General features: G+C 43.9%; 1 protein-coding gene and 1 long non-coding RNA gene across 2 annotated transcripts in view; both read left to right on the forward strand.

Moving 5' to 3' along the window:
* Nucleotides 1-22,876, forward strand: part of ccdc102a (coiled-coil domain containing 102A) — a 112,953-nt gene that overhangs the window by 42,446 nt on the left and 47,631 nt on the right. The window contains exons 4-6 of the mRNA XM_037246681.1: nt 7,854-7,962; nt 9,864-9,980; nt 18,833-19,042. Coding sequence (XP_037102576.1) covers nt 7,854-7,962; nt 9,864-9,980; nt 18,833-19,042 — 436 coding nt within the window. The remainder of the gene's footprint in view (nt 1-7,853; nt 7,963-9,863; nt 9,981-18,832; nt 19,043-22,876) is intronic.
* LOC119120117 lies at nt 636-3,559 on the forward strand. Its single transcript, XR_005097466.1, has 2 exons — nt 636-666; nt 3,261-3,559. It is a non-coding gene; the product is annotated as an uncharacterized LOC119120117 (long non-coding RNA).

Raw genomic sequence — 22,876 nt, forward strand, 5'->3', positions numbered from 1 at the left:
GTTCCATGGCCAGGACATAAGCCACATTGCTCCTCCTGAATCCGAGGTTCGACCTCCCGACGGACCCTCCTCTAGCACCCCTGAATAGACCTTACCAGGGAGGCTGAGGAGTGTGATTACCCTATAGTTGAAACACACCCTCCGGTCCCCCTTCTTAAAGAGGGGAACCACCACCCAAGTCTGCCAATCCAGAGGCACCGTCCCCGATGTCCAAGCAATGCTATAGAGGCGTGTCAGCCATGATAGCCCCACAACATCCAGAGCCTTTAAAAACTCTGAGCGAATCTCATCCACCCCTGGGGGCTTGCCCCCGAGGAGTTTTTTAACTACCTCAGTGACTTCGACCCCAAAGATTGGAGAGTCCACCTCAGAGTCTCCAGGCCCTGCTTCCACAATGGAAGGCGTGTCGGTGGAATTGAGGAGGTCTTCGAAGTACTCTCCCCACCGACTCACGACGTCGCGAGTCGAGGTCAGCAGCACGCCATCTCCACTGTAAACATTGTTGACGGTGCACTGATTCCCCCTCCTGAGACGCCAGATGGTGGACCAGAATTTTCTCGAAGCCGTCCGGAAGTCGAACTATATATAATATATATATATAACTATATATAATGATACTATAATGAACTATACTATATATATATATATATATATATATATATATACGTATATATACATATATACATACATACATATACATACATATATATACGTATATACACTGCTCAAAAAAATTAAAGGAACAGTTTTTTATCAGGGTATGGCATGAATTCAATTAGACTTTTCTGATAAGGTTTTGGTCAGGTACGTGGCAGAGGGGGTTGTTAATCAGTTTCAGCTGCATTGGTGTAGATGGAATTAACAACAGGTGCACTAGAGGGGCAACAACGAGATGGTCCCCAAAACAGGACTGAGTTTGCAGGTGGAGGCCATTTTTTTAACTGTTTTTCCACAAGTGTTGGCTTTAGCTAGAGTCATTATCACGACTGGGAGCATCAGGCGATTTCTTAACCCTCCTGAAGTTGCGCAGATTGTCCAACTCCTCCAGGATGGCACATCCATGCGTGCTGTTGCAAGAAGATTTGATGTGTCTCCCAGTACAATCTCCAGAGCATGGAGGAGATTCCAGGAGACAGGCAGTTACTCTAGGAGAGCTGGACAGGGCCGTAGACGGTCCTCACTCCATCAGCAGGACCGATATCTGCTGCTTTGTGCTAGGAGGAACAGGTTGAGCACTGCCCGAGCCCTACAGAATGACCTCCAGCAAGCTACTGGTGTGAATGTCTCTGCCCAAAAAGTCAGAAACAGACTTCACGAGGGTGGCCTCACGGCACGACGTCCTGTAGTGTTTCCTGTGCTCATTGCTCAGCACCGTGGAGCTTGATTGGCATTTGCCATAGAACACCAGAATTGGCAAGTCCGCCACTGGCGCCCTGTACTTTTCACAGATGAGAGCAGGTTTACCCTGAGCACCTGTGATAGACGTGAAAGGGTCTGGAGAAGCCAAGGAGAGCGCTATGCTGCCTGCAACATCATTCAGCATGACCGGTTTGGTGGTGGGTCAGTGATGGTCTGGGGAGGCATTTCCATGGACGGACGAATAGACCTCTACAGGCTAGAGAACGGCAGTCTGACTGCCATTAGGTATCGGGATGAAATCCTTGCACCCATGGTCAGAGCCTACGCTGGTGCAGTCGGTCCTGGGTTCCTCCTGATCCACAACAATGCCCGGCCTGTTGTGGCAAGAGTATGCAGACAGTATCTGGAGGATGAAGGAATTGACACAATTTAATGGCCCTCACGATCACCTGATCTAAACCCGATAGAACACCTCTGGGACATAATGTTTCGGTTCATCATACGCCGCCAGGTTGCTCCTCAGACTTTACAGGAGCTCACTGATGCCCTTAGACAGATCTGGGAGGACATCTCACAAGACACGATCCGTCGTCTCATTAGGAGCATGCCGCGACGTTGTCAAGCATGCATACAAGCTCGTGGGGGCCACACAAGATATTGAAAAGAATTTTGAGTTGCAGAAATTGAATTTAGACAAAAAGGATGAGCCTGCCATATCATTTTTTCACTTTGATTTTTGGGGTGTCTGTATACTGAGCCCTCTGTAGGCTGAAAACTTTTATTTCCATCAAAAGATGTGGCATCCGTTTGTTCCTGAGACATTAAACTGTCCATATCAGTATAGATATCCCCCCCAAAAAATTTCACCGTTGAAATCTGATGTGTTTTCAAAGTGTTCCTTTAATTTTTTTGAGCAGTGTGTATATAATATATATATATATATATATAATTGTCATTTTACACATTCCAAAAATGGGCCGAACAAAAGTATTGGCACCCTCAACCTAATACTTGGTAACACAACCTTTAGACAAAATAACTGTGAACAACCGCTTCCGGTAACCGTTATTGAGTTTCTTACAATGCTCTGCTGAAATTTTTGACCAGGGGTCCCCAAACATTTTCCTTTGAGGGCCACTTAACTTTTCCCTTCTCTGATGGGGGGCCGGGGTCAGTTTGTAACCAAAAAAGTGTGACGATTGCAGAAGTGCCAAAATTTAAAAATGTATTGTTTTCCAGAAAGCACAAGCAAATAACCCTTTCTGGATTCTTCACAGAACAAAAGTCAGGAAATAAATAATAACACTATTCATGAAATAAATAATAACTAAATATCTCTGGGTTCTTCACAGAAAAAAATCCAGGAAACAAACAACACTATTTATGAAATAAATCATTACCAAATAACCCTCTCTGAGTTCTTCACAGAAAAAAAGTCCATGGAACATAAACTTTCTGTTGTGCCGTGCACAATCTTAACAGGTCCAAATTCAGCTTAGTTGACAGAGCAGAATCTCTTACTTAAATGAGCAGGCTCTCAAAGTTCTTGTTTCCCTCCTTATAATCCTTTTCCAGTAGGCTTGTAGACATCACTGTTTGCAGCTCTTTCTCTCATCAACTTCCCTGTGAAAACCACAAAGCAAGCAGGCTGAGAAACTGAACTAAGTGATACAGCACCAACACAGCACAACCAGTACCACAACCTGTATGGTTGTGGAGATGGATTTTATCCCAGTATATTTTATTATGATTAGATTTTTTATACTCAGAATGAATCATTCAAATCAGAAAAGTGAGCTTACCTTTGTACGTTCATCATTTCACACTGTGGGCCTGCATCTGCCAGATGACCGGTTCAGCTGAGCTTGGCGTACAAATGTAGTATTCTGCTGAGCTAACAGTCCACTTTTGAGCTTTGAGAGTTTTTCTGCTCGCATTTGGCCTTGCAAGCTATCATACTTGTCTTTGCGGCGGGATTCATAGTGTCCCCGCAGATTGTATTCTTTGAATACCGCTGCCGCCTCTTGACATGAGACAGCCTTTTCTTTGCATTGAACAAAAAAATAATCGTTTGTCCACTGCAGGTTAAATGCCCTGCATTCTGAATCAATTTTTCTCTAACCTAATCTTTTCGCTATTATTCCGTTCTCTCTTTGAGAGGGGCGGGTTTAAGATTTTTTTCTGGGGGTTGCCAGATAGGGGCACAGATCGCAGACGGGTGGAACAGAATGTCTCGTTATATGCGTGTATGAAATACAGTGTACAGCAAAATGATCTGAAACATTTGTAGGTTTAATAAAATGCAAATAAATTAAAGAAAAAACGTTTTTTTTTCTTTTCGAAAAGTACATATAATGCCATTTTGTTTTGTTTTGTTTCGTTTTATTTTCATTTACCGTATTGTCCCGAATATAAGACGACCCCAATTATAAGACGACCCCCTCTTTTTCAAGACTCAAGTTTGAAAAAACACTTTTTGACCAAATTTAATTTTTATACAGAAAATAATTACATCTGAAACAAATGATTATAACAATATATTCGAGAGAAAAATTTTGAAAAGAAAGAAAAACGTTATTTTGCCTCATTCAAATCATTCAAAAACTGTCTATCACATCTTAATATCTGAACATTTAAATATGTAAACTAAAGTGCAATCACATTTGTAAATGAATGGCTTCTGGTTTTTGAAATGTAAATTAACCAATCTACTGTGATAAAACAACAAAATTGCAATAACTGCATTAACCATCAAAGTGAAGTCTAACTGTAGTCTTGAAACAAATCTGAATAAGGAAAAACATTGCAATAAAATAATGCAATCTGCTACCGCTATTGTTGGGGAGCCTGAGGACTGTATAGGGGGTTGGCTTGGATGGTTATGCTCTTTTCGCCCCCAGGTGTCGGTCAGAACACAGGAGGGAAGACGTGGTTCAGTTTTGATTGCTTTACTGAATTATTGGCAAAAAATAAATAAAAATAAATAACCAGAAATAAAATACTCTCGGCAACACACCAAACATAAGTCATCGATCAAGACAACAAAATACATTTGCTGGCGACCGTTAGTCGCCGTGCCGCTGCGTAACGGCTACTCGTACGATGCGAGGAAAACTTAAAGGAGCGCGCCGGAGCTGTCAATCAAACGGCGCGCACACGAAGCAAACCGCGATCGGACAAACGGCACAACAGTGGACAGTTGTAACAATGAAATGTATATACTCACTTTGTGTCAAAGACGCGCACTATCACAGCAACATACTCAGTCGATACCAGCAACCTTGAATTTACCGTTGCGCACAAGTGAAAATCGGTATAATGTCTAGACCCCAAATATAAGACGACCCCCACTTTTTCAGTCTTATTTCAATGCAAAAAACATCGTCTTATATTCGGGCCAAAACGGTAGTTTTCGAATAATGTTATTTTGGTCTTACCGCTGCCACATTTTCTGGAGTTCTGGCGGTGCGAGGTCAGCCGGTTGATTTTCGTTTCAATGCTGATCCACTGGCTCTGAAGTTAGTAACCCATTATAAGATCGTGTTTCGAGCAGGTACGGGAGCATGTCTACCAAGTCTGAAGTGCAAACGGAACGCTCGTTGTGTTGCAGTTAGATTCGTTCTTGATAAACGTTTCCACAATGAAAGTGGTCCAATTAATGTTAGCAACTGAAACAAACAAAATAACCATCCATCCATCCATTTTCTGTACCGCTATGTCCCCACGAGGGTCGCAGGCGTACTAGTAGCCTATCCCAGCGGTCATCGTAGGCGGGGGACACCCTGAACTGGTTGCCAGCCAAAAAACAAAATAACATTATTCAAAAACGAAACGAAAATGAAATGAAACGAAATGAAACAAAACAAAACAAAATGGCATTATATATACTTTTCGAAAGTAAAAAAAATGAAAGTAAAAAAACCTTTTTGTTTCTTTAATTTATTTGCATTTTATTAAACCTACAAATGTGTCGAATCATTTTGACGGACCCTGAAGTTACTAACTAATGGTTAATAATGAAACAAGTTCATAACTAAGGAACATTTTACTTGCAAAAGTCCAACTTTATCATTAAATACAAGTACACATGTATGAAAAAAAATCAAAATGCTCTCTGGTATTGTCAGGGGGCCGGACCAAATGTGGAGGTGGGCCGTATTCGGCCCGCGGGCCGTAGTTTTGGGACCACTGTTTTAGACCGGGCGGGCGGGCGTGTGTGTGTATATGCATATCAGTGGTTCTTAACCTGGGTTCAATTGAACCCTAGGGGTGAGTCGGTCTCAGGGTTTCACTGCGGAGGGCTGAACACACCTGATTTATCGTGTAAATTTATGATGAGGCATATCTGAAAGAGGGAAGAATGAATGTCGGGCCTCACAAAAACAGGCGTGCATGTGTGCAGCGTCCTGGGCACTCAGGCGGGGTAGATTGCAGATGGTGTGCGGCGAAGGTCGGCCACATTCGAGGTCCGAAGAGGAAATGGGCATGGGTGCCAATCTCTCTCTCTGAGAGCGCAGTCGTAAGGAAGAGGGTGTGGCACAGCAGACGTAACCTGCGTTCAGCACAGGTTGCAGAGCTGGCCGAGAATAACCCGGTGGGTTGCGGAAGGTTGGACCCGGACGGCAGGTAGGCATGAAGGCTGAATCGAGCTGGTACTGAATGAGGCGTGCAGCTATCCTGATGGGCTGGGCCAGGCTCAGGAAGCACAGGCAGAGGTGCGTGCAGTAGGTCCCGGGCAGCGCTGACTGGATGAGCTGGACGGCTTGTTCGTGCCAGTCCTGACTGAGCTGTTCACTTACCCTGATGGCTAGGGCCAAGCGAAGGAAGCGCACGCTGTTGGTTCTGGGCGGCACCGAGTGGACGGGTCGGATGACTTGTTTGGGCGGTCCTGACTGTAGTCTGCAGTCCTGAAGGCTCTGAAAGCCTGACTGGGGGGTGCACGCTGAGCCACGGGCAGAAGGTTCCATGTGGCACCGAGTGGACGGGCAGGAACCCATGCCGCGTTTTGAGCTTGACTCGTCATCATGTGAGTGGACGACCGTGGCGGAGCAGGCGGCCGCGGAGGCAGCGTGTCCAGTGGAGTGAATGCGCAGCTGGCAAAGGTGCGCTGCACCCATCCTCGGCAAAGGGGAGAAATGAATCTGTCGGCCACACATCGTGGCAGGTGGACATTACGTCTGGGTCACCAATGTGGCAGAAGCCACATGCTGCCCCTAGTTCCGTCTCACGATAACAATAAGCGGAAGAGCATTACATGAGACGAGAGGAGATCACTGGTCACCAGCTTGCATGCTCCACTGCATTGATCAGAAGAGCTGTTTTACAGTGATGTGACACGCTGATCGATTTAAACATCTCGTGATTGATTTCATTACGGTGGAGTTGATTTATTTAACACAGTTGTCATAGACCACGCTCCTCTTTGATGTCAGCCATGCCCTATTGGGGCCTGCTTGCTGGCAAAGTGTTTTTGACACCATCCCAACCCTTTCTCACTAAGGTCTGAAGGGTTTCAGTAAGCTGAATGGGGTCAAGTTCTTCTGACTGGGCCTCAGGATGGGCATTAGAACATGGGCTGGCTCCTCTGCATGGCATGCCAGTTCACCAAAATACGTTGTACCAGAGCCCCGTTGGCAACTTTATTATTGTCCCAGGAATGACCGGCCAGTGAATTCACCGGCACTCAATTTTTGGTGCATTTTTAATAATGGGACGGCAAATTTTAACAATGCCCTGTGTTTATGAACGATCAGAGTGAACTAGTCCGCAATCAGAGCGTATTTCAAAACATGTCTTTACATATAAGACTTAGATGTGCGTCTAAGCGAGGGCGGTACTGTCATTTAAACTTTAAATATCAAGAACAAAACCCTAAACATTAGTAATTTTACTATAATTATAGTAGTTATACATTGCTTTCATTGTTTTCTGAGCTTTAGTGAGACACTTGGGTTGACACATGGCTAATTTTGCCGCCTCTGTGCCACAGGTCTGGAAAACAAATCGTCTCTACATACGCCTGCTTAGTGCTTAGGGGTACACGGATTGATTGATTGATTGATTGATTGATTGATTGATTGATTGATTGATTGATTGACCCCCCATTTGAGAACTATTGCACTAGATAGCTAAAAACCCAAGCGGTTAGATGAGTTTTTGCACGTGTTATATTATTTTGCAATCTATAGAACGGATGGCAATTTCTCTTTTTTTTGCGGTTGGCCACATTCCTCAAAGGGATTTTTGAGTCTGAAACCATTGAAACCAATTCATTTCATTGTATTATTACATATAAAAAATAAAAGTCAAGGATGATAGTTTATTCAACTTTGTTCAAATTATTGGGAAAAATGTATAATTTTTTGCAAATTCTCAACTTTGTTTATTACACGATAATTTAAAATTTTAGACCAGATTTTAGCAAGGATCATGGAAGTTGACACAATTTCCTGTCACGGGCCGCATAACCACCTATATGTTTTTGTAATTCACAGAGACAAGCTTGAATTGAGTAAGACTATTGAGAAGCTGGAGACAGAGCTCAGTCAGTGGAAACTTAAATACGAGGAGCTGAGCAAGAGTAAACAGGAAATCCTTAAACAGGTAAGACACGTGGTTTAGTGTACTAGCAATTAAATGTATTGCTCACAATCAAAGCTTTTACATGTCCCAAAACATGTCCTAAAAGACATTACTAAGAATGTACAATAACTTTTTTTTTTCTATCAATACCGATATTCGATATTTTCCTGCTTCACCAAACTGATAGCAATTTCCAATTCATTTTTTATAAGAGAAGAAAAAGACAGCTCAATTGACAATAACAGACATCATTCTTCCCTATTTCAGAAAATAGTCTGGTTTTAGATATAACCCAGGGGTGGGCCAACAAAAAATGTAATTGAATAATGAAAGATATTGGAATAATAAATATTTGGACGGAACTGAATCCTTCGACCAAGGACTATCCCTATTATTCTAATGCACACAGGGCCTATTTGAGGATTGACTAACGTTTTATTTTTGATAAAGATTTAAATGGGGTAGTTGAGTTTGACATTAGTATCATGGATCGCTAGGATCACATCTGAAAATAAATTTAGATCAGGGTAGAAGAGAGACCTTGTGGAGGCTTGACAATGATATATTGAATCAAATGATGGAACAAATTAAAAAGGACATGGTTGAATATATAGAACTCAACGACAATGGGGAGACTTGCCCTCCAATATTGTGGGACGCTTGCAAGGCGGTAATTAGAGGCAAACTAATAAGATATGGAACTTACTTAAAGAAGAGTAGTCAAGAGGAGTTGGATAGGTTACAAAAGGAACTCACACTCTTCGAACAAAAACACAAAGGCATGAATGACCCCATGATTAGAGAATGATTCATTGATAAAAAGAACCAATTAAATGAGATCTATCATAGAAACATGCAAAATAAATTAATTTTCACGAACCAAGATATTATGAAGGAGGAGGGAAAGCCGGTAAACTTTTAGTATACAGACTAAAGAAACAGCAAGAAGAGAACACGATTTACAAAGTAGAAGACCCAACCTCAAACGTAATGCAATATCAATTTAATGTAACACAAAATTGCTTTGAGCAATAGTATCAGAAGTTATATACCCAACCACAAACATCAAGGAATGGAATGAAAGTATTTTTGAAGGAAAGTAACTTGCCCAGGTTGACTGACGAGCAGAAGAAAAGTCTTATACTACAAGTTGATACACTAAATTAACTATATATCAAATAACTATAACATAAATAAGTTTATCAAGCAATCCGTGTCACTCCAAATCATTAAATCCATCAAAATCTCCGTCCTCTGTGTCAATCTCTGTCCTCTGTGTTATAAACAACTCCTGACTCCGGAAGTCAGTGAATGGATTCAGACTCATTGTCAGTTGCGGCTCCAATTATTCCACAGGCCGAGTGCGACCTCATGTGGTTTGATAACATATGAAATAATTTGTATGTGAAGTGATCAACTATACTAGTAAATAAGTAATGTGTTGATGATCAAGTAATAATGTGTTAATAATTTCACATATAAGTCGCTCCTGATCATAAGTCGTACTCCCGGCCAAACTATGAAAAAAACTGCCATTTATAGTCCGGAAAATACGGTAGTTGATATAGTTATATAGGCCTGTGGAATAATTGGAACCGCAACTGACGACAAGTCTGACGTCAGTGCCGCATTTACTTCCCGAGTCAGCGGAGTTGTTTATAAGTGGACGAAGATTTCGATTGATTTAATGATTTAGAGTGACACAGATGGTTCGATAAACTTATTTACGTATGTCCCTCTCTGTCTGTTTCCATCTCTCTCTCTCACTCTGTCTCTCTCTCACACTCTCTCATCGTACAGTATTATTACATCTTTAAATGGTAATTTTGTAATTGAAATTTCATCTTGGTTTAACTGTTTACCGTTTTAATGTTAATACCATAATTATGATTCTCATCATTTGTCTCTTCCATTTATACCAGCTGAATCTGTTGAGGGAAAAGCATCAAGATGAACTTGGTCGAATATCTGAAGACCTGGAGGATGAACTCGGCGCTCGTACCACTATGTACAAGAAACTAGCTGAATTACGAACTGAGGTAACTGAGGTATCTTTTTTCCCCAGTTGATAAACACTCTTTGGTAAACACTGTTAGATGCACATGGTTTGGACATAGAAGGTACTAAATTGGGGAATACGGTATTCTTTCTTAGGTACTTCTCAAAGAATATACCAAGCCAATCAATGGTTGGCCAATATGTTAAACAACTGCCACGTTGGCCGGCAACTGGCACATTAGGACAGTTAGGGTGTATTCAGACCTGACTGTTTTGTCCGCTTTGAACGGACCAGGGTTCGATTGTAATGCTGGTCCGGACCTTTTGTGCAGGTGTGAATACATGCAAACAAATCCAGGTGCGAATTAAAGAAACGGACCGAGACCCACTTTTTCGAGTGGTCTCGGTTTGCTTCCAAATGAACTCTGGTGCGGTTCGCTTCAGGTCTGAATACAAACAGCGTAGATCCAAACCAACAGCACAAATATGCAGAGCAGGAACGCAACGCGTAGGACTCAGCAAGTGGATGTTCTGAAGGACTAGGGCAGGGGTGTCCAAACTTTTTGCAAGGAGGGCCAGATTTGATAAAGTGAAGGGGCCCGGGGGCCAATCGTTTTTTCGGACATTTTTTAACTACAAAAATGTCATGCAAATACACACTGTTATAAAACAAATTTCATTGTCACAATTGTCTTTATTTTTCAAATGACAAAATAACCAAATATGAGTCACTCAGGCAGATGTGAATAACTCTAAAAACACAAATTCTGCCTTTCATTCATATCTGAAGAGTCAGATAACATTGAACAAACTGTATGAAATACCTTAAATTTACATGAGTTTAAAATTACTTTTGCCTCATGAACATTTTAAACGGGAGTTAAAAGTAATGCAAAGTTGTCTGTTATTATTAAAACTTAAAACTAGTGAATTTTGCTCTTGTCATTTACATTATCTTTCAGAAAATAATAGTTTGTGTCAGGTCTAGAGGTCCATAACATCAACAGTCTTAACATGGCCACTTCGTAGCTTGCTTTAGTAATATTTATTTTTGACTCACAGTCCTGTGTGAAGAATCGCTGTTGTGATGCCAGTTCAGCTTGGAGCTGCTTCACTTTATCAGCGCGGTCACTCCCTGTTAGCTGGTCGTTGTGTTCGCATGTTTAGTCTGATAGTGTCTCTTTAAGTTGAAATCCTTAAACAAGGCAACTGTCTCTTTACAAATTAGACAAACACAATTGCCTTGATTTTCAGTGATGTACAGTAATCCCTCGCTACATCACGGTTTGTTTATCGCGGTTTCACTACATCGCGGATTTTTTTCCCAAATTGAAAAAAATAATTAAAAGTCAAAATAAAACTTCTAAATTGAGGAATTATGGCACAAAACTTGCCCACACGCCAGCAGAAGGCAAGGAGTGCCCACACAATTGCAGTGCGTACACTTGTCCCTTTTTAAAAAAAAAAGGTTATTATAATAAGAGTTCTAAAAACATATTTACAGTGTTGTACCTTGTTATAGAAAATTGTTATAATAATAAGAGTTCTAAGAACATATTTACAGTATGTACACTTCTACCTTGTTCTAAAAAAATGTATAATAATAAAAGTTGTTCTAAAAACATATTTACAGTTTGTGTTAAGAATTCTCCATGTTATTTATGTTATTCCGCCATGCTTTGATTTGAGGTAGGGTGATTTATTTTGAAGGCCGTTTTCAGGCGATACCACTTCCTTTTTTACGTTCTTGTACATATGTCGGTTACAGTGGTACAGGAGTCATTGGCGATGTAAGTGTGTCTCCTAACAAGAGAAATGAATGATCACATGTGTCTAACCTTTAGGACAATGTAGTATTGCTCCAAATGTTCGTTTAATTTCCTTTAGAGGTCCGTTTGCGCGTGTTAGCACGATCGCGAATTAGCATCTTTCCGCTAACTCGTTAGCCTGCCCAGTACTTCTTCTTTGCTGCGGGCCAATAAAAACTGGACCGCGGGCCGCAGTTGGCCCGCGGGCCGTAGTTTGGACACCCCTGGACTAGGGGGATGATGCTGATAATGATGATGATAGAACTTTATTTATCCCACAGCAGGGAAATTTACTTGTTACAGCAGCGTACAAGAGTGCAAGAATACAGGAGACAAGTGCCAAATGTAAAAATGGATAAATAACAGACAAGGACAAAGACAAGTGCCACTAGTAGCGGTAGAGACGAAACACAATTTTATCAGGCACCACACATGTTGTAGAATCTGACAGCAGTGGGAAAGAAGGACCTGCGGAATCTTTCCTTCCTACACCGTGGGTGTAATAGTCTGCTGCTAAAGGAGCTGCTCAGGGACCGCACAATGTCATGGAGGGGGTGAGAGGTGTTGTCCATGATGGATTTCAGCTTAATCAACGTCCTCCTCTCACCCACAACCTCAATGGAGTCCAGGGGACAGCCCAGGACAGCGCTCGCTCTCCTGACCATCTAATTTAGTCTCCCCCTGTCCCGGTCCGTACTGCCCCCACCCCAGAAGACCACAGCGTAGAGGATTGCTGAGGCCACCACAGAGTCATAGAAGGTCCTGAGGAGAGCCCTGCACACACCAAAGGACCTCAGTCTCCTCAGGAGGTGGAGGCGACTCTGGCCCTTCTTGTACAGGGCATGGGTGTGATCAGTCCAGTCCAGTTTGTTGTTAAGGTGAACACCCAGGAATTTGTAGTTCTCCACTACCTCAATGTCTGATCCCCGGATGTTCACCGGAGTGAAGTGGGGTGCTGTCCCCCCGAAGCGCACAATCATCTCCTTCGTCTTGCTGGTGTTCAGATGAAGCTGGTTGAGCTCACACTAGCTGACAAAGTTCTTGATGACCGTCCTATATTCCAGATCGTTCCCCTCCGAAACATATCCAACAATGGCCGTGTCGTCGGAGAACACCTGGATGTGGCAGTGTCCGGTGTCGTGGATAAAGTCCGAAGTGTACAGGGTGAAAAGGAAAGGAGAGCGCACCGTACCCTGGGGGACACCTGTGCTGCAGCACACCACGTCAGACTCACAGCGATGTAACCTCACATACTGCGGCCTGTTGGTCAGGAAGTCTGTTGTCCATGCAGCCAGGCGCTGGTCCACACCCGCCTTCTCCGTCTTCACCATGAGCAGTGACGGCTGGACGGTGTTAAAAGTGCTGGAGAAATCGAAGAACATGATCCTCCCAGTGCTCCCGATGTCCTCCAGGTGAAGCAGTGATCTCGACAGTAAATAAGTCACTGCATTGTCCACCCCAACAACAGGCCGGTAAGCAAACTACCAAGTCCAGCTGCGCTCCCACCAGTGAACGCAGGTGACCCAGGATGATCCTCTCCATAGTCTTCATCAGGTGGGAAGTCAAGGCAATAGGTCTGAAGTGGTTAGGCTCCTTGGGGCGCGGCACCTTCAGTACGGGGACCACGCAGGAGGAGCAGTGAGCAGCAGCGGTGCCGCGCTCGGGAATCATTTGGTGATCTAACCCCCCAATTCCAACCCTTAATGCTGAGTGCCAAGCAGGAAGGCAATGGGTCCCATTTTTATAGTCTTTGGTATGACCCGGCCTGGGTTTGAACCCACAACCTTCCAGTCTCAGGGCGGACACTCTACCACTAGGCCACTGAGCTGGTCTTGCTGGTTGCTAACTTTCATGAAAATTAATCAACATAGTGTGGAACAACTTAAACGTTGGCTGATTTCCACCGAAAAAATGCAGAGAGCATATACGTATATGTGTGTTTGGTGACATTATTTACTGTAAATCCCTGCCGTTTACAAGCTTCTACCCAGCAAAAGCATTTCTCACGGCTCATCCACGGCTTTAGAAAAGATACAAAGAAAACTCCCCTCATATGATCAGCATATCGCGAGTCACTACGGCAGACACCAAAGCAGCAGTGTTTGGTTGTAGCCATGATCGGTCCGTTAATGTTCTCTCTGATAAAAAAAATAGCGAGTTGGTCTTTTGCGCTCCAGCTGTTCACTACCTGTTCGGCTCTTGTGTTTGTTTGACCACAGCGCATGCGCAGTTCGCTGTTCGCTGTTCTAAAAATAGTAACTTTGGGGTAATTGTGACAAGCCCCATAAAATGTGCGCTGCAAACATGAGCATTGTTGATGATACTTGCAGTCCAATCCTTTCACCTGAAGAGAGAGAGACATATTCTGTTAGGTTAGACAAAACTCATATACCGTAATTTTCGGACTAAAAGTCGCTCCGGAATATAGGTCGCATTATCCATAAAATGCACAATAACGTGAAAAAAAACATATATAAGTCGCTCCAGAGCATAAGTCGCATTTTGGGGTGAAATTTATTCGACAAAATCCAACACCAAGAACAGACATGAACGACCAACAACAGGCTAAACGATAGGTATGCTAACGTGACATAAACACAAATGAAGAGCTGAGAACAGGCCTGACGTAACATTCAGAGTTATTAAAAAAAACTATTACATAAATAACACGGCTTTCGTCCTGGCCGTGGAACAGTGGACCAGCTCTTCACCCTCAACAGGATCCTCGAGGGTGCATGGGAGTTCGCCCAACCAGTCCACATGTGTTTTGTGGACTTGGAGAAGGCGTTCGACCGTGTCCCTCGGGAGGTTCTGTGGGGGGTGCTTCGGGAGTACGGGGTACCGAGCCAACTGATAAGGGCGGTTCGGTCCCTGTATCACCGATGCCAGAGTTTGGTCCGCATTTCCAGCAGTAAGTCGGATTCGTTCCCAGTGAGGGTTGGACTCCGCCAAGGCTGCCCTTTGTCACCGATTCTGTTCATAATTTTTATGGACAGAATTTCTAGGTGCAGCCGAGGCGTTGAGGGTGTCCGGTTTGGGGACCTCAGCATCGCGTCTCTGCTTTTTGCAGACGACGTTGTGCTGTTGGCTTCTTCAGGCCGTGATCTCCAGCTCTCACTGGAGCGGTTCGCAGCCGAGTGTGAAGCGGTCGGGATGAGGGTCAGCACCTCCAAATCCGAGTCCATGGTCCTCGATCGGAAAAGGGTGGAATGCCCTCTCCGGATCGGGGATGAGATCCTGCCCCAAGTGGAGGAGTTTAAGTATCTTGGGGTCTTGTTCACGAGTGAGGGGAGGATGGAGCGCGAGATCGACAGGCGGATCGGTGCAGCGTCGGCAGTAATGCGGACTCTGTACCGGTCCGTCGTGGTAAAGAGAGAGCTGAGCCAAAAGGCAAAGCTCTCAATTTACCGGTCGATTTACGCTCCTACCCTCACCTATGGTCACGAGCTATGGGTCGTGACCGAAAGAACGAGATCCCGGATACAAGCGGCCGAAATGAGTTTTCTCCGCAGGATGTCCGGGCTCTCCCTTAGAGATAGGGTGAGAAGTTCGGTCATCCGGGAGAGACTCGGAGTAGAGTCGCTACTCCTCCACGTTGAGAGGAGCCAGATGAGGTGGCTCGGGCATCTCATCAGGATGCCTCCTGGACGCCTCCCTGGGGAGGTGTTCCGGGCATGTCCCACCGGTAGGAGACCCCGGGGACGACCCAGGACGCGCTGGAGAGACTATGTCTCTCGGCTGGCCTGGGAACGCCTTGGGATCCCCCGGGATGAGCTAGATGAAGTGGCTGGGGAGAGGGAAGTCTGGGAGTCCCTCCTGAAGCTGCTGCCCCCGCGACCCGACCCCGGATAAGCGGAAGAAGATGGATGGATGGATGGATGGATAAATAACACGTTTATAAAACCATCTGTGTCACTCCAATTCATTAAATCCATCGATCGTCCTTTGTCAACAATGGGTGCGCGCCGCTGACGGCGCTTGCACTTCAAAATATTCCACAGGCCCATATAACAATATATAAATTACCGTTTTTTTCCGTGTATAATACGCCCCCATGTATAATACGCACCCTAACAATGGCATGTTGATGCTGGAAAAAAGCCTGTACCCATGTATAATACGCACCCAATTTTTTTTTTTTTTTTAATTTTTTTTTTTTTTTCTTTTTTTTTTTAAGTCCCAATGATCGTCACACACGCAGGGAGGCAATGGGTCCCATTTTTATAGTCTTTGGTATGGTCTTAACTAGGCTGGATGTATTTTTTTTGTTGGCGTTGATTTCTCCGACTGCCCATAAAGGCACCACCGCGATCAGATGAAAAGAGAGGAAAGTGACGTGCGGACATGTGAAAAAGGCGGCTCTGTATGGGAGAGACGTTGAAGAGGAATAATAACACCCTTGGAAACCAAAACTTGCCCCTCGTCGTGACTCGGAGCCGCAACAAATGTTTCGGATTTGTGTAGGGTACATTGTGACAGCAAACGAGCAGGTGATCGAGCAAGCGTCTGATACGAGAGCATTGCGTTCGTATGGAGCGTGTTTGAAGTGAACAGCAGAGACGAAAGGAACAAGGCAAAGTGTTGTGAAATAAAATATTACCTGTAATACGCATTTTGTTATTTGCTGATTGTATTAAGCTATCACATTCATTGTCAGTCAAGAAGAGAAGAGGACTATTATCCCTTCTTTGACGAAATGACCAGAGCACAGTACAAACACACTATTGTTCTTTCGGTATTTATTCAACCCACATTCTTTCACAACATGACAAGAAGAGAACAATACATAAATCAATACTCGTACCAGTACCATGATTTTCTTAAAAAAAAAATAAAAAATAAAAAAAAAAAAGATTTTTTTTAAAAAATTAAAAAAAAATTGTACCCATGTATAATGCGCACCCCAGATTTTAGGACAATAAATTAGTTAAATTTTGCGTATTATACACGGAAAAAAACGGTAGATATCAAATAACTATTATATAAGCAATAATATTATCAAACCATCTGTGCACTCTAAATCATTAAATCCATCGATCAAATTCCTCGTCCTTTGTCAACAACGCCGCGCGTGCGCCCTGACGTCAGCCTCGTTGTCATTCCACAGATCTAGTCTATAACTATATTGTAGCGTTAACAAAGTACAAGGAAAGACGTGGGTTTGGTAAACGGCTCTTTATTTAACAAAACAAACTTCCAGGCGTGTGGTGGCATAGACTTCCAGCCACGGAGGTGGAAGAGAGATCCATAGAATAGGACCGGGCGTGCGTAAAAACCATGACCGAGCCCCATCCACCGTCCCCGGACAGCCACCCGGCCGAGCGCCGGCCCCCGACTTCTATCCACGGAGGTGAAAGAGAGCTCCGTAGAGTAGGACCGGGAGTGCGTAAAAGCCATCATAGTTTTTCAAACCTGCTGTGTCACTCCAAATCCTTAAATCCTTCAAACTCTTCGTCCTCCATGTCACTTAAAAACAAAGCCGCTAATGATGCCGGTATTACGTGGGGCCCTTCGTCATCTTCGCCATCCCGTGATCAATCTTTGTCCTTTTTGTAAACAACCGCCGCGCCACGCCGCGTCGCGCTGCTGACGTCACTTGAAATTCAAATTACAGTGATCCCTTGCTACATCGCGGTTCGTTTATTGCGGTTTCACTTTTTTTTTTTTTTTGAAAATCTTTGAAAAAAAAACACATATAAGTCGCTCCTTATTATAAGTCGCCCCGCCACCCAAACTATGAAATAAAACGCGACTTATAGTCCGAAAATTAAGGTACTTGTTCATGTTCATATATGTGTAAATCTTCTTATTATTTTATATAAACATGACTGCTCAATCAAGAGCACAGTTACAGCACACAACTGTGTAGCCCTCCAATACACATAGGCACAGACGGCTGACACAACACATATACACACACAGGTAACTCTCCAATACACATTGTCATAATAATAAAAGAGTTCTAAAAACATATTTACAGTATGTACACTTGTTAAAGTTAAAGTCCCAATGATCGTCACACACACAACTGGGTGTGGTGAAATTTGTCCTCTGCATTTAACCCATCTCCGTGTGATTTTGATCCATCCCCTGGGGGAGAGGGGAGCAGTGAGCAGCAGCGGTGCCACGCTCGGGAATCATTTGGCGATCTAACCCCCCAATTCCAACCCTTAATGCTGAGTGCCAAGCAGGGAGGCAATGGGTCCCATTTTTATAGTCTTTGGTATGACCCGGCCGGGGTTTGAACCAGCAACCTTCCAGTCTCAGGGCGGACACTCTACCACTAGGCCACTGAGCTGGTACCTTGTTATAAAAAAAAATTATAATAATAAAAGTTGTTCTAAAAACATATTTACAGTATGTGTTAAGAATTTTCCATGTTATTTATGTTATTCAGCCGTGCTTTGATTTATTTTGAAGGCCGTTTTCAGGCGATACCACTTCCTGTTTTACGTTCGTGTACATATGTCGGTTACAGTGGTACAGGAGTCATTGACAATGTAAGTGGGTCTCCTAGCAAGAGAAATGAACGATCACGTGTCTAACCTTGAGGACAATGTAGTATTGCTCCAAATGTTCGTTTAAATTCCTTTAGAGGTCCGTTTTAGCGTGTTAGCACGATCGCGAATTAGCATCTTTCTGCTAACTTCTTGTTAACATGTTACACTCACACACGTATAATATTTATACTTTCAATATTTATACATATTCTGTATGTTATTTATACTATGAATGTATTATTTACACGTTTGAAACAATTATTTATTGCTCTAATAATAAAATATGCACTTAAATGGTTTCATATACATTTATTGACACACAAGAAATGTACAGATAAAAAAAAAATAAAAAAAATGTACAAATGAGAGGGTGACCGTACTTCGCAGATTTCAATTATCGCGGGTGGTTTTTGGAACCAGTAATCCGTGATAAACGAGGGATTACTGTGTGTGTGTGTGTGTGTGTGTGTGTGTGTGTGTGTGTGTGTGTGTGTGTGTGTGTGTGTGTGTGTGTGTGTGTGTGTGTATATATATATGTGTTATATTTAAATAATTTTAAATAAGTAAAATCTATGTGGCTGTCAGATGGAGAGGTTGCAGTTGGAGAATGCAGCAGAATGGGGTCGTAGAGAACGTTTGGAGACAGAGAAACTGGCACTGGAGAGGGACAACAAGAAGCTCAAGGCTCAAACTGAAGACTTGGAAGAACAAATTGCGAAGAAACGCCACCAGGCTGCAACAGCGATCGACACCGACATCAAGGGCATCCAGACTGACTTGTTTGAGAAAAACAAGGTAAACAATGGAAGTATACACATTTCTTAATAATGTATGATTATGATCAGTATTGGGACTAACGAGTGTCTGAGGCCTTGGAAAAACGCTGACCTCTTGTGGACAAGTTTAACTATTGCAAATGAGTACACAACCCATGATTTTGGAACCGAAAACAATATTTGCCATAAAAAATTAAACAAATTTCAAAAGTTGCCAAAATCACCACTAACGCCACACAATACTCCTCTCAACCCAAGAAATATTGCTGCATCTTTTTTACTGTAGCGGGTAGCAAGGGGCGTGCCTCTGAGCAATGTGCGTCAATGCGTACGTGACTGAGTTCAAGTGTAGGAGGTGGCAGCCGGCCACGTGCACCAACCAGTGCAGAAGGAGTCGGGACACGTGACAATATCATGTGTTTGTTCTTTTATTTACTGTAAAGGTACAATACATGCACAAAACAGTGTGGGAATGGTTATTAGGGGAATGGGAAAGATTTATGTAGCATAAAAGTATTCGGGGGGTTAAAAAGCTTTAATATTCTGTACTGGACCACAATGCAACAGGATATTCATGCGCAACCGTGACTCACTTTGGTTTTGCAATGCATGATGTCCTCCGAGTTAGTGTACAGTAGTAATTCTGAAGGTGGACACTTTGCATTGCTTGGCAAGGAAAAACACTCTTCTAATTGACTTGCAATGCATCGATGAAATTTCAATACAATAGTGTTTAAATTTCTAAATAATACATATACTGTTTCTAATTCGCAGATTTTCGTTTTTCGTGGGTTGTTGTGGAACGCATCTCCTGCGATAAACGAGAGATCGCTGTACACATACATTTTCATTCATTTATATATTTTTTAGAATATTATTACCTTTTCACAAACCCCTTATGATGATAAATGGACTTAGTTTTCCCTTTCACAAACCTCTTATGATGATAAATGGACTTAGTTTTCCCTTGCCCGGATGCGGGTCACCGGAATCCCCTCTGGAGCCAGGCCTGGAGTTACGACTCGTAGCTGTGCCCCGGGCCTTCATCTATGGGGCACAGCCCGAAAAAGCAACATGGGTCCCCCTTCCCACGGGCTCACCACCTGTAGGAGAGGCCAAAGGGGTCGGGTGCAGAGAGAACTGGGCAGCGGCCAAAGGCAACCTTGGTGGTCCGACCCCCGAACACAGTGGACAAACTATACCCTGGGCAGGATCCTCGAGGGTGTATGGGAGTTTGCTCAACCAGCTCACGTGTTTTGTGGATCTGGAGAAGTTGTTCGACCATGTCCCTTGGGGAGTTCTGTGGCGGGTGCTTCGGGAGTATCATCAATGCCAGAGTTTGGTCCGCATTTCTGGCAGTAAGTCTGAGTTATACCCAGCGAGGGTTGGACTCCACCAAGACTGCCATTTGTCACCGATTCTGTTCATAACTTTTATGAACAGAATTTCTAGGCACAGCCGAGACGTTCAAGGTGACCTCAGCATTGCATCTCTGCTTTTTGCAGACGATGTGGTGCTGTTGGCTTCTTCAAGCCGTGATCTCCAGTTCTCACTGGAGCGGTCGCGATGAAAGTCAGCACCTCCAAATCTGAGACCATGATCCTCAGTCCGAAAAGGGTGGAATGCCCTCTCCGGGTCGAAGATGAGATCCTGCCCCAACTGGAGGAATACCTCGGGGTCTTGTTCACGAGCAACGGCAGGATGGAGCGTGAGATCGACAGGCAGATAGGTGCAGCATCCGCTGTGATGCAGATTCTGTCCCCATACGTCATGATGAAGAGAGTGTATTTGGTCAATAACAAAAGTTCATATTAATACTTTGTTATATACTCTTTGTTGGTAATGACGGAGGTCAAATGTTTTCTGTAAGTCTTCACAAGGTTTTCACAAACCGTTGCTGGTATTTTGGCCCATTTCTCCATGCAGATCTCCTCGAGAGCAGTGATGTTTTGGGGCTGTCGCTGGGCAACAACGGCCAAGACCAAAGAGCTGTCAAAGGACACCAGAAACAAAATACTTATTTTCCACCATAATTCGCAAATACATTTCTTAAAAATCAGACAATGTGATTTTCCTTTTTTTTTTCCCTTTTGTCTCTCATAGTTGAAGTGTACCTATGATGAAAATTATAGGTATCTCTCATCTTGTAAGTGGGAGAACTTGCACAATTGGTGACTGACTTTTTTGCCCCACTGCGTACGTTATTTACACAGGGCGGCTCGGTTAGAGTTTGCATGTTCTCCCCATGCTTGGTATGCCAATGGAGCACTCCAAATTGCCCTTAGGTGTGAGTGCGAGTGTGGATGGTTGTTCGTCTCTGTGTGCCCTGCGATCGGCTGGCAACCGGTTCAGGGTGACCCCCGCCTACTGCCCGATGACTGCTGGGATAGGCTCCATCACCCCCGCGACCCCCGTGGGGACAAGCAGTATAGAAAAATAAATAAATAAATATATATATATATATATATATAACCTCTCCGGGAACCATCACCTTATCATGGTGGAGGGTTTTTTGCGTCCCTATGACCCTGAGAGCTATGTTGTCTGGAGCTTTCAGCTCCTGGTAGGGCCTCCCATGACAAACTGGTCTCAGGCAAGGGGCCCGACGAAGAATGGTTCAAGGCAGGCCAGCAGGCCCCAAGGGGGCAGCCCCCTCCAGCTGGCTATCTGGCAGTGGGCTAACAACCTACTCCAGAGAAAGACCCCTTTTGTTACGAAACCAATCAGAAATAGCCGGACTGACTCAAGGTATTGACCCCCGTCCGTTCCTGACCTACGATCAATCAATCTCCGACATCCCTTCCGTGTTGCTACATGGAATGTGCAAACACTTCGACGAACAGGTCACGCCGCTCTTCTATCTCGTGAACTGTCTCAATACAACATCTCCATCACGGGACTCTGTGAATCACACTGGTGCGATAGCGGCGAGAAAAAAGAGGGTGACCACAGCTACATCTGGAGCGGCCCAAAAGATAACAGAGGGCTATATGGCGTCGCCCTAGCAATGCCGTGTCAGGTTAGGAAATCCCTTATCAGATGGACTCCAGTCAGCGAACGACTACTAACTGCCCGTTTCCAACACCAACACGGCAGGATGTCAGTCGTTGTCGCCTACGCACCAACAGAGTTCGCAGATGGCTGGGCAAAGAATGCTTTCTTTGATCAGCTACATCTGGTCATCCAGCAGATACCCAGACGTGACATCATTATTGTGCTAGCAGAGTTTAACGCCACTGTCTCGTCCACCTCAAGGGACCCGCAGACCAAAAACGTCATTGGCCCAGAATCCCCAGATCCCATCACCAACAACAACGGAGTCCGCCTCCAGCACCTATGCAATGCTGGAGGTCTATCTATCGCGGATACATGGTTCCCCAGGAAGAATATACACAAATGGACATGGTACAGCAATGATGGCAAAACCCATAAGGCCCTAGATCAGGGGTGTGCAAACCTTTTGACTTGCGGGCCGAACTTGGTTCTAAATTTGGACCGGAGGGCCGAACCAGGAGCAGATGGATGTAGTGTTTGTTTGAAGTAATATAAACGACCTGTAAAGGTCATTGCATAAAAGGTTTTGGCCTTTAGTAGGTAGTAAAGCATGGATATTCAAAAAAAGTTTTTTGAAAAGAAATGCATTTATTAACAGTAGGGCTGTGGACTCGGTCGGATTTTTGCACCGAGTCCGAGTCTGAGTCCGGCCTCTTGACCATGAGTCCGAGTCCGAGTCCGGCTGTCCATTTTTTCTGTTAATTCATGTGACTGCTTAGTCTTTATTCAAGGCTAATTTAGATCAAAATCTAAATAATTACAACAGTTTTGTGATGGCTTTGTCTTTATTAAACATATA

This window comes from Syngnathus acus, chromosome 3 (assembly GCF_901709675.1).
Source record: "Syngnathus acus chromosome 3, fSynAcu1.2, whole genome shotgun sequence".
Classification (NCBI taxonomy): Eukaryota; Metazoa; Chordata; class Actinopteri; order Syngnathiformes; family Syngnathidae; genus Syngnathus; species Syngnathus acus.